This window comes from Arachis hypogaea, chromosome 19, assembly GCF_003086295.3.
Source record: "Arachis hypogaea cultivar Tifrunner chromosome 19, arahy.Tifrunner.gnm2.J5K5, whole genome shotgun sequence".
Classification (NCBI taxonomy): domain Eukaryota; kingdom Viridiplantae; phylum Streptophyta; class Magnoliopsida; order Fabales; family Fabaceae; genus Arachis; species Arachis hypogaea.
Window position 1 is genome coordinate 10,795,066 of NC_092054.1, and position 15,012 is coordinate 10,810,077.

The following is a 15,012-nucleotide window of genomic DNA, read 5'->3' on the forward strand; positions in this document are numbered from 1 at the left end:
GAAAATTTATTAATACAAGTGTTCATTTATTAAACAGAAAGATTATAGTTGATGTCGTTTAAATTTTAAGTTACATCAAATCTTAAAAGAATTAAAAAAAATTATTACAAAATAAATTATAATATCCAAATAATAATACTATAAATATTAAATTCTATGAATTTGGCAACTTTGAGCTATGAGTCAACGTCGGTAGTTATTGGGGGAAAAGAAAAAGAGAAAAAGATCGTCGTTTTTCGTTGACGCTGACACCGATTAGCGTGACTTTTGTGTGTTAGAGATCCCTATCAGTAGTAGCCGTTGGGTTTACGCACAATAATGAGAGTCACCAACAATTTGTCATTGGACCGATATCAATCTCAGCTTTTTCAGTTCGGCACAACTTTGGCAAATTCTGGGTTTTTTGTAGGAACATTTACTGGAATTTTTTCTTAAATAATGTAAAAGATATATTATTTTCAAAAATAATTTTAAATAATATTAAATATTAAAATTAACCTTTTTAAAAAAATATTTTATATATAAACAAAAAATAATAACTATGTATATTTTATATTATAATATATATTTTATGCAATAACTAACATTGTGTCTGTGTATACCTAACATGGTTAAATTTTTATATTATTGTTACGGGGCTTACCTAGAACCGGACGGTGGTTGGGCTTGTTTGAGGCCCAAGCGCTGGAGGAGTGTGGTCTCCGACTTGGTTTACGTCTGGGAGCCGCCTCTGAGTTGTGTGTTCCAAGAGATGGGGGGTGGTACCTGCAAAGACACTCCGATGCCTAAGTCAGCATGGGGTTAAGCAGGCTTAGAATGTATTGGAACTTAGAGATACCTGAGGGGTGTTAGTGTATTTATAGTGGTGATCCAATAACTACCATTGGAGTAGTGCCACCTTTTTAGGTGGATAACCGTCCCTTTATTTAGGGATTGTTGGGATATGGCTTCTAGAAGTGGGTTGAGAGATTTTAGGGGCAGTTACTTATTTGAATAAGTGTTATCTGCCAGCTATCTCTTGAACCCGACTCCTTTGGAAAGAAGTCTGTGTTGAGTCCGACCTCTTCTAAAGAGGTCGGTGAATAACGAAGGCCAATCTTTGGATTGGGCCTTTTGGTGTATTTGGACCTGGGCCTTAGTGTTGGGCCAGTGTATTAACAGTGCCCCTACTCGAGTTCAATCTCTTTTTCTTAAGAGTTGGATTCGAGTATTTGAACTCGGGCTTGTAGGCTCTGTATAATTGGTTTTAGCACATCTTACTTAACCAAAGAATATTTCTTATCCTAGTTTCGTACAACTCGTTCAATTCGAGTTGTTTTGAGGATACATGACTTGTTTTAATACAAATCACCTTTCTGAAACTTATTCTGATTTCTTACGATTTGTTTTGATACAAATCGTTTATTTCAAAACTCGTAATTATTTTTTAGTATAACCTCATCTAGCTCATTCGATGCGAGTAGTTTTAAGGTCTTACGATTTGTTTCATTTCAAATCGTTTAATTAAAACGTGGCTATTTCTTGATCTAATTTCATACAACTCATTTAAATTTGAGCTGTTTTTTTAGGATTTCACAACTTGTTTCAAGTACAAATTGTTTATTTTGAGTCCTTTTAAAGTATCAGATCATCTTTATAACCATCGGACTTCGTTGCTTTATCCATTATGCCCCTGCTCGAGGTCGAGCTTTATGGAGTCGGACTCGAGCAATCAAGCAGAAAGGATTTTCGAATGAAGCCTTTTTTTGTTGAACTCATTCATTCTGAGTTTTCTAGATGACTTGTTTTTTATACAAGTCACTTTTTTGAAGCACAACTCGTTATATATCAAGTTGTTTTGCGCAATTTGTTTTAATACAAATTACTTAGATCATATGGTTATTTTTTACTTGATTTGTTCAACTCATGGGCTTGAGTTGTTTTAAATCATCAAGCCGTATTATAACCATTGGATACCAATTTGTACCTCGTCGCTTTATCCGAGCGACCATTGAAAAGATCAGCTCGTGATTTTTGCACTTTGTCGAGCATAAATTGGCGCCTTAGGTGAAGGGATTATATGCTTATTCTCTCCCCTTTCTAGTTTTTACAAGGTTGTCATCCTCGTGTGTGGTACAACTCGTTTTATCCAAGTTATTTTGGAGGATAGTTTTTACGTTTCGATTTTAGTCAAAAACGTTTACAATCCTTCCTTTTTAACTCGTTTCTATATGAGTCATTTGGTAGAAGTGATTTGTAGTGCCCCTACTCGAGCCCAATTTCTTTTTAAGAGTTGGGGTCGAGTATTTAACTCAGGACCGTAGCCGACCTGATAAGGAACCGACGTGATGTTTCAGAACCGACGTGTTTTTTTTTAAAAATTCTCAACAATCGCATCTAATCAAACGTCACGTCCGTTAGGGATTTGTATATTCATACGCGGGGATCAGTTACATTGGGAACGGTGCCTCTCTTTAAATGACGGCTTCCGTTTTTACCATTGTGCCCCCAACATTTTTATAAATACTTTCCCTCTCTTTCCTTGCTTCGTTTCTGAAAACTTTCACACTTCCTCTCCTCTGTTCGGAAGAAGCTCTTGTTCGAAAGAATTCATCTTTCTCTGTTTGTTGTGCGCATGCTTTTCTGTTTTAGGTTTCGAAAAAACCTTTTTGATCTTTGTTTTGAAAAACATTTTTCTTGGCTGACTGTCCCTTTCTTTAAGTTAAGTTTTCCTTAATAACTCGGGACAGCCTTTTGCCTTAGTGCTTTCAATAGGTTTTCTGATCTCTTTTTGGTATTCCTTATACTCAATTTTTGATTTATTGAGCTCTTATGATTTAGGTTATTTTTGCGATGCGTTTCCTTGTTTCTCGGTTTTTCCGACTTGTAAGTCAGATAATTTCCGAGTTTATTACGATCGACTTTTATAACCTCTTTACACCGACTTGTACCTCGTCGTTTTATCCTGACGACCATTTAGGTCGGTTCATGGGATTTTCACGCTTTGTCGAGCTTAAGTCGGCGCGTTTCGTAGAAAGAAAGAAAAACGAGAAGGAATTTATAAGAGATAAAAGATCTTTATTTATTTGCGAAGGTACTTTTACTGCTACTAAGGGTTTTTCACTATCTATGATCCCTTAGTCTCTACTGTGATGCCTCGTTAAAAACCCCCCTTCAGAAAAAACCCTTTCCTTTTGGGAAAAAATCATAAAGTTGGGAAAAGAGTACATCAGGGAGTAGAGTTCGCTTTTAGCTATAGTACCTTTTCATGTTACGAGCATGCCACGACCTTTGTAACTCGGTGTCGTTTAAGTTAGTCACCTTATAATAACTTTTTTCTAAGATCTCAGTAATCTTGTAGGGTCCTATCTTTTTGTTGTCAGCTTTCATTCGCCCGAACTTAGTAGCCCGATATTTTTTCTTATCAAGATGAGGTCTTTTGCGGCGAATCTCGTAGCCATCCTTTGTCTCAAGAGCTCTTTCCTTATTCGAGTTTGCTCTCGAATTTCCAGAAGGGGGTCAATTTTTTCTTTTTGAACTTGAATGTTATCCACTTCATTGTAGAATTTCTCTAAACCTCTTTTCTTATCTGAGTTTGCTCTCAGAATTCTGGAAGGAGGTCGAGTTCTTTCTTCGTGCTCTGATATCACTGTAGAATGTTGTCTTTGATTTAATAATTTTGGACTTAGCTTTCATGATAAGCCAGTGCCCCTACTCGAGGCCGAGCTTCATAAAGTCGGACTCGAGTATTCAGTCATGCCATTCTTGAATCTTACTATTTGTTGCTATGTGACTTTTACAAGTTATTTTAGACTCTCTTTTTGGGAGGTCGGATAACTTGTTTTATACTTGTTGTGTCAACTTAGTAAGGTCGGATACTTATCTCTTGGCTTGAGGAGGTATTCTTATAAATCGCCATCCTTTCTCAATTTGTTTTAAACAAATTGTTGTGAGGTCAGGTTTGCATCCTCTTCGTGTTGATGTTTGATTATGATCACGCTGTCCTTAAGTTATTTGTGCAATTTGTTTTAGGTTTGCCCCTTGCCAGCTTGATTTAGTACAAGTGGCTTAATGAGGTTGGACCACGATTTGTATTTATAACTTCTTACACCACTTTGGATCACATCACTTCAAGTCAGAAAAAGTGTGCATTAGGGAGTAAGGTGCGCTTTCTAGCTGTAGTATCCCTTTTGTTGTAGACATGGCACAATCTAGGTAGATTGTTTTCGAGTAGGTCGAGTATGTTGTAGTAGTTCTTTTTCAAGTCTTAAGTGATTTTGTTGGGATCTTTTCATTTTGGTGTTGGCTTTTCTTCGTTCGATTTTGGCCCGATGTCATTTTGGATCAAGACGAGGTTGTCAGTTGAGAAATTTTTTTCGTATGACCTTCTCATAGCCATTTATGCTTGGGATCTGGTTCTCGAAGTTGTACCTCAAGAAAGAAGTCGGACTTTTCTTTGTAAGCTCTTAGCCTGTCTGACCTTGTTGTAAAGTCTGACCTTTAAAAGAGGTCGAACTTTTCTTTGTGAGCTCTAAAAGAGGTCGGATTTTCTTTGTGAGCTCCAAGCTTATCCGACCTTGTTGTAAAGTCTGACCTTTAAAAGAGGTCGGATTTTTCTTTCTAAGCTTGGAAAGAGGTTGGACTTTCTTCCTAAGCTTGGAGGTTTTCGACTTCATTGTAGACTCTGATCTTTCAAAGAAGTCGGAATTTCTTTCTGGTAATCTTCGAGATTTTCGACCTCATTGTAGAGTTGATCATGAAAGAGGTCGGATTTTTTACAGACTCCAAAACGAGGTCGGATTTTTTCCTTGTCGGCTCTAAAGAGGTCGGATTCTTCTGAGCAAATGAGGTTTTAGACCTCATTTGTAGAGTCTAACCTTTAAAAGAGGTCGGACTTTCTTCGTGGGATCTAAGAGAAGTCGGATTTTTCTTTATTAGTCTGAAGGTTTTTGATCTTATTGTAGAGTCTGACCTTTAAAAGAGGTCGGACTTTTCCTTCATGAACTTTGCAAGAGGTCGGATTTTCTTTGTGAGCTCCAAGCTTATCCGATCTTGTTGTAAAATCTGACCTTTAAAAGAGGTCGGACTTTTCTTCATGAGCTCTTTAAAAGAGGTCGGATTTTCTTTGTGAGTTCCCAACTCATCCGACCTTGTTGTAAAGTCTGACCTTTAAAAGAGGTCGGACTTTTCTTCATGAGCTCTCTAAAAGAGGTCGGACTTTCCTTCATGAGCTCTCTAAAAGAGGTTGGATTTTCTCTGTGAGCTCCCAGCTCATCCGACCTTTGAAGGAAAGTCTGACCATCATCCCCTCCAATGAAGACTGGGCCTTTGTCACCCTGACTTTCTTTTTTCTTTGGATCGGATTCCAGTTTTCTTCCTGGAAGACATCCATTTTTATTGGTGTGCAAACAACATCAAATTCTACCACGGGAATATTTCTTTCCATATTCATTGGCAGTGATGTAATTTGTGAGCAACCAACGAAAGATGTACCATGAGAATTTTTTGTGTTATTCACTGTTGTAATTGACATGTGAATCCACTGAAGAAAAAACTGGATTCATCACTCCGTTGTCGGATTGGGTTGCATTCAAATTGGCTGATGTTGTGTATTTGGAACATGCAACTGCTCCATTCCATGAGTGGGTATCATGGATTTTTCCGAGATTGTAAGTTGGCACAAATGTCATTATCCATCCTATTTCACGAAGAGGTTGGGATTAGTCACGTTCCCTTTTCCTCTTTTTTTTTTTTCACGTAACTTCTTTTGCCAATTGAATTTTCTAAATTGAAAATTCTTTTATTCAATTGGCTTTCGAGTTCCCTTTTTTTTCACGTAACTTCTTTTGCCAATTGAATTTTCTGAATTGAAAATTTTTTTTATTCAATTGGCTTTCGAGTTTGTCTTTTTTTTTCACGTAACTTCTTTTGCCAATTGAATTTTCTGAATTGAAAATTCTTTTATTCAATTGGCTTTCGAGTTCCCTTTTTTTTCACGTAACTTCTTTTGCCAATTGAATTTTCTGAATTGAAAATTCTTTTATTCAATTGGCTTTTGAGTTCGTCTTTTTTTTTTCACGTAACTTCTTTTGCCAATTGAATTTTCTGAATTGAAAATTCTTTTATTCAATTGGCTTTCGAGTTCGTCTTTTTTTTTTTCACGTAACTTCTTTTGCCAATTGAATTTTCTGAATTGAAAATTCTTTTATTCAATTGGATTTCGAGTTCGTCTTGGTTTGCTTTCTACAATGGCCTTGGGACGGTGCTTTCTTCTCTTTTGTTTAATCCAATTTAACTGTAGAAGTAGAATCATCATCCCTATTTGATAACCTCTGCCCATTGGGAGAAGTTTTTACGGAATTTCTGGTATCCATAGAAACTGTATTCCAGCTTCTTTTTAACATGCTTGCATCTTATTCATGTCGAGTGGTTGTCTGACTATGTTGTTGATCATCCGCCATTATCAAGAGTTGAGCTTCAGGTCCCCGACAACGGCGCCAATGTTACGGGGCTTACCTAGAACCGGACGGTGGTTGGGCTTGTTTGAGGCCCAAGCGCTGGAGGCCCAAGCGCTGGAGGAGTGTGGTCTCCGACTTGGTTTACGTCTGGGAGCCGCCTCCGAGTTGTGTGTTCCAAGAGATGGGGGGTGGTACCTGCAAAGACACTCCGATGCCTAAGTCAGCATGGGGTTAAGCAGGCTTAGAATGTATTGGAACTTAGAGATACCTGAGGGGTGTCAGTGTATTTATAGTGGTGATCCAATAACCACCGTTGGAGTAGTGCCACCTTTTTAGGTGGATAACCGTCCCTTTATTTAGGGATTGTTGGGATATGGCTTCTAGAAGTGGGTTGAGAGATTTTAGGGGCAGTTACTTATTTGAATAAGTGTTATCTGCCAGCTATCTCTTGAACCCGACTCCTTTGAAAAGAAGTCTGTGTTGAGTCCGACCTCTTCTAAAGAGGTCGGTGAATAACGAAGGCCAATCTTTGGATTGGGCCTTTTGGTGTATTTGGACCTGGGCCTTAGTGTTGGGCCAGTGTATTAACAATTATATTTAACAAAATTTGTTTTGTTTAATTTAATTAATTTTAAAGTTAATGAATTGTATCAGTAATTAATTAGTTAATTAAACTTATTTTTGGTAAATTTGATTTATCATTACAGTTCAATCATATTATATGTGTATAAAAATTAGTTATATGTATAAAATACATTACAAATATAAAAAAATAATAATGAGAATATAAAACAACATAATTAAGTAGGATTCACACAATTTTGACCATAACTAGATAAACCATTATGTTACACAACACGTTATTTTAGATTTTTTAAGTTCAATTAAATTAATCTAATAATTTATTAGTATAATAAAAACTAGTTGAAGAAGAAAGAGAAGACTTACAAAAAAAAAACTTAATTAAATTTAATTACAAAAATATCTTATTTATTCAACATTTTTTGTAGGCTAAATCTATCCGATTTTTGGTATTACACAATTTCAATGTATAAATATAACATATTTTTTTTGTGAGAAAGGAGGGTTAGAGACTCAAAAAAAACAAGACAACTAACTAAATCCTCTCACGAAAGAAACACCAGAAACATCTAACAAAAGAGAATTAAAAATATCAGGAAGAGTAGCTTCAAACACATGATAGCCAAAGAGTATATCATGCTCTTTCTTAGTAAGGATGTCAGCCACTGAATTAGTTTCACGTAAAGTATGAGACCATTGAATGTTCTGGAGAAGCCTAGCCAAAATGTGAATGTCAGCTATAAGAGGAGCACAAGGATGTGTAGTTGGGCAATCATTCTTAGCAAAATTAATAGCTGCAGCAGAGTCAGATTTAACCATTAAGCAAGTAAAATTGTTAGCTAAGGCAATTTGAAGTACCAAAGTTTGGCATGAATAATAGAGCAACTCCTCAAGTTGCAAGTGAAACCCTTAATAAATTGGCCAAGATAATTCTAAAAAACTCCACCATAGGTAGCAATGTATAAATATAACATATTAAAGTGACAATTAAGCCTTTGAAAATGTTGACTTCGGACAAATTAATCTTTAAAAAATAAAAACTATTAAATAAGTCCTCAAAAATTACAAACGATGGACACATTACATCCTTTCCATTGTAAAATGGAATAAATATGCTTAGTTGTCCCGTTATATAGAGTGACGTGTCCTATTTTTGCAAGCTTAAAATTGGAAGTGTTGTTCAGAATTGTTAGAGCCTTTTTTATATTGTGTGTTTCTTCATAACTTATCGTGGATCTCTTTTATTTACAATAAACCCTAGTTATAGCATGTGATGAATTTGATGACCTTTCAATTTCTGATGATGGTGAGTATGAAAGTGTCAAAGATGAGTTATACAAGCCTCATTATTTGAATTTGAAGTCGGTGATACTGATGAGGAGGATGTCCTTGCAATAAAAATAAGGAAGAATGATCCAAAAAGAAAGAGTGTTGTTTCAAAAAAAAATGTGCAAATTGCAAGGAGTGATGTTATTAGCAGCAGAGCAAAGGTGGAAGGATTAATGGAGTCAAGAATATTAGGACTAGGCCTAAGATATACACAACACAACAACATGGCAACTCACCTCATAATGAGAAAGCTGATCATGCACAAATGGAAGTTGAAGATGACCCTTTTGTTGAAGCATTTTAAAGAGAAATTCCTGCCCACAAGTTTAATGAGGAAAATTTATTTGATTATGAATCTGAGTACCTTCGCATTTCTATTGTACTGCGATAAAGTTTAAAAGGTACTGGCCTTAAAGATATTCAAATGGAAAATTTGGACAATTAGAGATTGTGTACTCTTATAACTCAATTAAAATGGAGAATTAAATTGTCTCCAATATTTGAAATAATTCCAATGTGACATAGACAGACACGTCTATCAGAATTAACAGTATACATAAACAATTCTGTTAACTTTTATATTAGAAATTGACGGAGAGAGAAACCGTGTCCAACATTTACAATATTTGAAGACTTATTTGATAGTTTTTATTCTTTAAGAATTAATTTGTCCAAAATCGATATGCTCGAAAACTTAATTGTCACTTTACTCAATATAACAACATATTGCAGAGGCAACTTGTACACAAGAACTCACTATTTTGTAACAGCATAAAGTAACGTTCTTAGTAGTCATTTCATCCAGTTAAGATGTTACAGTAATATTTAGAACAACATAGCTCTGCTTCATCATAATCTTTACAACTTATAACCATATTAGACCCTTTTTTTTCTCAATAATTATTGAAATGGCTTAAACACACGACAGAAAAATAAATACAAACCATTAAACACAAATAAAATAAAGACACAATCCACCGGTGAACATATCCGGCACCTCTTGGTAAGGCCTCGTTAAAACCTCTAAGGAGAAAACCCAGTGGGACAAAACTCCAGAGAGGAAAAAGAGTACCCAACCAATAAGATTTAAGGAAAACAAACTCGCCCCCTAAAACATGTGACACACTTCTGTAGTACAAAGCCCTTCATACACACCCATCCACTCTTCATGTCTAGTTCTCACTCCAACATTGGAGTTGAACTCATACCTAGAAAATTTTATTTGTGTTAGTACGAATAAAATAATAAGGAAAACTTAGTAAAAGTTTCAGTAAAACTATGAAACTTAATTAATATAACATAATGTAGTCCTCAACCTCAGGTTTCACTGCAAAAAGCAAATTAATAGATTTAGTGGGTTTTATTAAAAAGAAAAATACTCTATAGGTAGTAACATTGTTAAGGATAATTGGATTTTAGATTGATACTTAGGGTGTTTGGATATACATAAGAAATCAAGGAAGAAAGTTTTTATGAGACTTTTTAACAGAGTAAAATCTGAGGGTGAACCAGACGGATTAATGCAGATTGGTATGATCTTGGAGTTGAGATTGAGGTGGGGTTGTCAAAACAGCAATGGTGAATCAATTTGGTTCAATTTCATTCACAAGTGTTTGTCTTCTCTTTCATGGCCACTTCTTCAGCTCTACTATCCTACTGCTATCATCCACCTAATTCACCATAGAGGCATTTAGATTTCAATGGTCAAAATTAATGCTGCTTTTGCCGCCAACATTGTTTATCTTTACTGGCAGAAAATCAAACTAGAGATGGTTGTTGTTCATCAAGTATGACAACACCTCTTCTTGGAAATCTTCCATGGCAATAAATATCTCATTCCATTTCCAACTTCCCTCACTCTCAACAAAACAGAAAAGCACTTGTGACGGAGATTTTGACTCAATGGCCGTGGCCAAAATTTAGTTATTTGATTGTCATGAGAGTCAAAGACAACATAACTACCATTGATACCGGAAGAATCTGGTGGAGCCTCCTTGACGACGGGATGGGTGGCTAACATAAGAGCAATATAGAGAAAAATAACAGATTAGCTGAGTCATGCCAACACATATAAAAAAAGTTCCATATTTGTGTTTTTGTCAACCAAACATGATTCTTTTGATCTTCTAAATTTTCAACTTAGTTTAACTCCTAATTTTCTCCTAAGTAATTTGTGAATAGGCTGAGTTCAGTCATGATTCATGCCAGGATGCAATGATGTTTGTTCCATGTAATGGATCCACCTAATGGTGGTTGTTGTTGTCGGCTTTTGACTCCTAATCAAACACATCTAAGTTGTAGGATAATTATGATTGAAAAATGATTAAGCCCATGATAGAGGCAATCTTATGCTGGGTTCAAATACATAATATTGACTCCTAAGATTTAAAGATGGAACACATATTGGCAAACAAATTACTTTAGTTAGTAGGATTTTATTGTGTCAAAGAAATGAGAAATATAACTCCGCCTATGTTACACTTGCGGTAGATAACCGGTCCCAAACCCAGATAAAGGAGGAGGGTTGTGTTAAGTCTTCGAAAACCAACATAAAAACATAATCGAATCCCCATGACATGAATCACAGGCATTATTGTGCTAAAGCTAGGTCGTTGCCCAGAAGCAACGCGCTGTATGGCTCGAGTACAGTGTCAAATGAGCAAGAGCCACTGCATCTGTGCCCGGATGTAGTGTTAAATGAACAAGGGTTCCCGCATTTTCGTGAACGGACGAGGGTAAATAAGCTAGTTCACAAAATAAAAGGTAAAGGTCGGAGCGCCAAAAGGTTGAGATTTGGGACATGGAACATAGGCACTCTAACAGGAAAATCCATGGAGGTGGTGGACACCATGACAAGGAGGAAGATTAACATTATGTGCCTACAAGAAACAAAATGGGTTGGTGCAAAGGCTAAGGAGTTGGATATGTCCGATTTCAAACTTTGGTATACAGGAAAGGTGAAGAGTAGGAATGGAGTTGGTATTATTGTGGATAAGCAGTGGAAGAAGGACGTAGTAGATGTCAAGAGGATGGGAGATCGGATCATCTCGATCAAACTTGTGGTGGAGGGAGGTGTTTTTCATGTGATTAGCGCCTATGCACCGCAAGTGGGTTCGGACGAACAACAAGATAAGGTTTTGGGAGGATCTAGAGAGTTTGGTTCAAGACATACCTTCGGGAGATAAGATTTTCTTTGGAGGAGATTTAAATGGCCATGTTGGAAGAGAAGTGACTGGTTATGGAAGTATTCATGGAGGCCATGGTTTCGGGGTGATCAATGCCGATGGTAAAACTATTTTGGACTTTTCCTCAACATTTGACCTTCTCATCACAAATACATGTTTTGAAAAGAGAGACGAACATCTTATAACCTATAAGAGTGGTATGACAAGCTCTCAAATCAACTTCTTCTTGTTGAGAATAGTCGACCGAAAATTTTGCATTAATTGTAAAATTATCCCGAGAGAGTGTTTGACAACACAACATAAAATGCTCGTCATGAATTTTCGCGTTGAGCAAAAATTAAGGAAAAGACATCATACGAAGAACCCAAGGATGAGGTGGTAGCGGATGAAAGATGAGGAACAAAGAAGTTTCCTAAGACGGGTAGGAGAAGAGGCAAAGTGGGATGGGGATGGAAGCGCGGAAGAAATGTGGATGGAGATAGCAGAAGTTATTAGAATAATAGCAAAAGAAAGTTTTGGTAAATCTAAAAGAATAGGACCAAAAGACAAGGAGTCCTGGTGGTGGAATGCGAGTGTACAAGAAAAGATAAAGATAAAAAGGGAGTGCTTTAAAGAGTGGTCTTTATGTCACAATGCAGATAATTGAGAAAAATATAAGGCTGCTAAGAAAGAGACAAAAGTGACTGTAAGTGAAGTAAGAATAAGAGCATATGAAGATCTCTACCAGTCTTTGGGCACGAAAGAAGGAGAAAAAGGTATATATAGAATCGCAAAGAGCTGTGAAAAAAAAAACGAGAGATTTGGATCAGGTTAAGTGAATAAAGGATAAGGATGGAGAGGTGCTGGCTCAAGAGGAGAAGATTAATGAAAGGTGGAAGAGCTACTTCTACGAGTTATTTAATGAAGGCATAAGACTCTTCCGAGCCTTGGTCGGTTATGTACAAAGGAGAAGATAAAAACTTTGACTACTATCGAATGATTCGAGACTTCGAGGTAAAAGAGGCTCTAAAGCAGATGAAAAATGGCAGGGCAGTAGGACCTGATAATATCCCGATTGAGGTTTGGAAGTGCCTTAGAGGAAAGAGCACCTTCGTACCTATCTACAAGAATAAGAAGGATATACAAAGTTGCGAAAACTATAGAGGGATCAAGCTCATGAACCATACCATGAAGTTATGAGAAAGGGTGATAGAATAGAGGTTGAGAGAAGAGACACAAGTAACAGAGAACCAATTTGGATTTATGCCAGGCAGATCCACCACCGAAGCGATATACCTGTTAAGAAGGATGATGAAGAAGTATCGTAGTAATAAAAGGGATCTACATATGGTGTTTATTGATTTGGAAAAAACGTACGATAGGGTGCCAAGGGAGGTCTTATGGAAGGTCTTAGAAAATAGGAGAGTAAGGATCGCATATATTCGGGCAATTAAAGACATGTATGATGGGGCCACAACTAGTGTGAAGACTCAAGCTGGTGTGACAGAGAAATTTCCTATTGGTATAGGATTATACCAGGAATCATCCTTAAGTCCATACCTTTTCACATTAGTCTTGGAAGTCCTTAGAAAGCACATCTAAGAGCCTGTGCCATGGTGCATGTTTTTTGCCGATGATATCGTCCTTACGGGAGAGTAAGAGAAGACCTAAATAAGAAGTTGAACTTATGGAGGGAAACTCTAGAAGTGTATGGTCTGTGCATAAGCTGTAGTAAGATAAAATATATGGAATGTAAGTTCGGTCTGAGAAGGAAAAACCCTAATATAGAGGTGAAGATTAGAGAAAACATCCTACGAAAAGTTAAAAGTTTTAATTATCTTGAGTGCATCATACAGGATAATGGAGAGATTGAACAGAATGTAAATCATAAGATCCAAGCAGGTTAGTCGAAATGGCAGAGTGCGTCTGGTTTTATATGCGACAAAAAAGTGCCTTTAAAACTTAAAGGTAAAAGTGCCTTTAAAACTTAAAGGTAAATTCTATCGCACTACTATAAGACCGGCTATACTTTATGGTACGGAGTGTTGGGTGGCTAAAGGGGAACACGAACATAAGCTGAGAGTTAAACTCACAACCTCCCTTATGTAATGACTTACAATAAGTGAACAACCACTAAACTAGTTAGTTAATTTTGTAATTTAGAGCATTAGTTTTTTATTTTTTATGTTATTAATATGTATAAAATTCGAAATGATTGAATTTTATATTTACTTTGAAAAAATTTGATATTTCTGCGGGTAAGGTAGGGTAGGATAGGGTTTAGAATTTTAGGGTGCGGGTAAGGTTATAGTTGAGAAATTCTTAACCCGCGGATAGAGTAGGGTAGAGTTTTAACAAAATTTTCAACCCGCGGGTAGGGTACTACCCTACCCTACCCATTGCCAGCCCTATAAACGATCTCTCTGTAGACATGATACATGACAGAGTTCAATGACGTCGTTTGATTCATGTAGCCGACCCCACCTAGTGGGACAAGGCTTTGTTGTTGTTGTAAAGAAATGAAAATATCAACTTTCCTTTTTCTTTCTTCCCACTAAAAAGGGTTGGGATAACTTTCATCACTCATTTTAGGGATGGCAATACCCTCCCTCACCTCCATTCTCAAGAAAGAAAAATGTCCCTCATTCCCTTCCCATCTTTGTTTTGAATTCTTATTTATCAGTCTTTGCAGGTAAGTCGGATTTTCAAGGATACCCGTGAGTATTAATAGAAATTTAAAAAAAAAAATCCAACAAAGTAACACAAAATAATAAATAGAACATAATACAATCCAACATAATCTAATTTAAAAGATAAAGATCCATAAACACAACACAACATGAAGTTAAAAAGCAACATAAAACTCAATCATATCATTCCAAGGCCAAACTATTTCAAACATATAAGAATAAGATTCTTTATGGATTGTCGATTGCACTTGTATGATAGTATTGGCTAGATGCCATATTATTATTAGAAATACTTGATGTCTTTAGACAAGAAAACTTTTCATAGCTAAGTTACAAAAAATGACGTTTAACATGAGGAAAACTTAGATTTGCTAAGGAATAAAAAAGAGGAAGATGCGAATTGTAATTACTAAAAAGGGTACAAGATATGTTTTTAAATTTTATTAAAATTGCTTTAATATCTGATTTTTAGAAGATCAATAATTCAATATTATTAACTTTGAAAGGTAGAAATAAATTAACTTTTTTTTAATACAATCATTTTTTTCCCTTCCAAAGTTGTATCAAAGCATATGTAAAGATCATAAATATACTTGTGTTAAAAAAGAGTAAAAGTAATTTTTATTACCAAAAAAAACAAAATAGCACTCAGATTGTATCAATTTAAGTTGACCAAAATTAAATTTAGCACTAATTATAAAGATAAAAAAACAACAACAACAAAGAGAACAAAGCTCAGAACATATGTGCCATTGAGCTATGCTCAACAAACGAACTTAAGCTTATTCCAAAAAAAATCCCTAAATCCAA

General features: G+C 36.0%; 1 protein-coding gene across 3 annotated transcripts in view; it reads right to left on the reverse strand.

Annotated features, from left to right (window-relative positions):
• Nucleotides 1–9,107: 9,107 nt before the first annotated feature.
• LOC112775443 (uncharacterized) overlaps nt 9,108–15,012 on the reverse strand; it is a 39,889-nt gene continuing 33,984 nt past the window's right edge. For all 3 annotated transcript variants that reach the window (XR_003189566.3, XM_025819054.3, XM_025819055.3), the window contains one exon: nt 9,108–9,556. Coding sequence is in view for 2 of the 3 variants with exons in the window: in XM_025819054.3 (XP_025674839.1) it covers nt 9,551–9,556 (6 nt within the window). In the remaining variant the exon portion in view is untranslated. The remainder of the gene's footprint in view (nt 9,557–15,012) is intronic.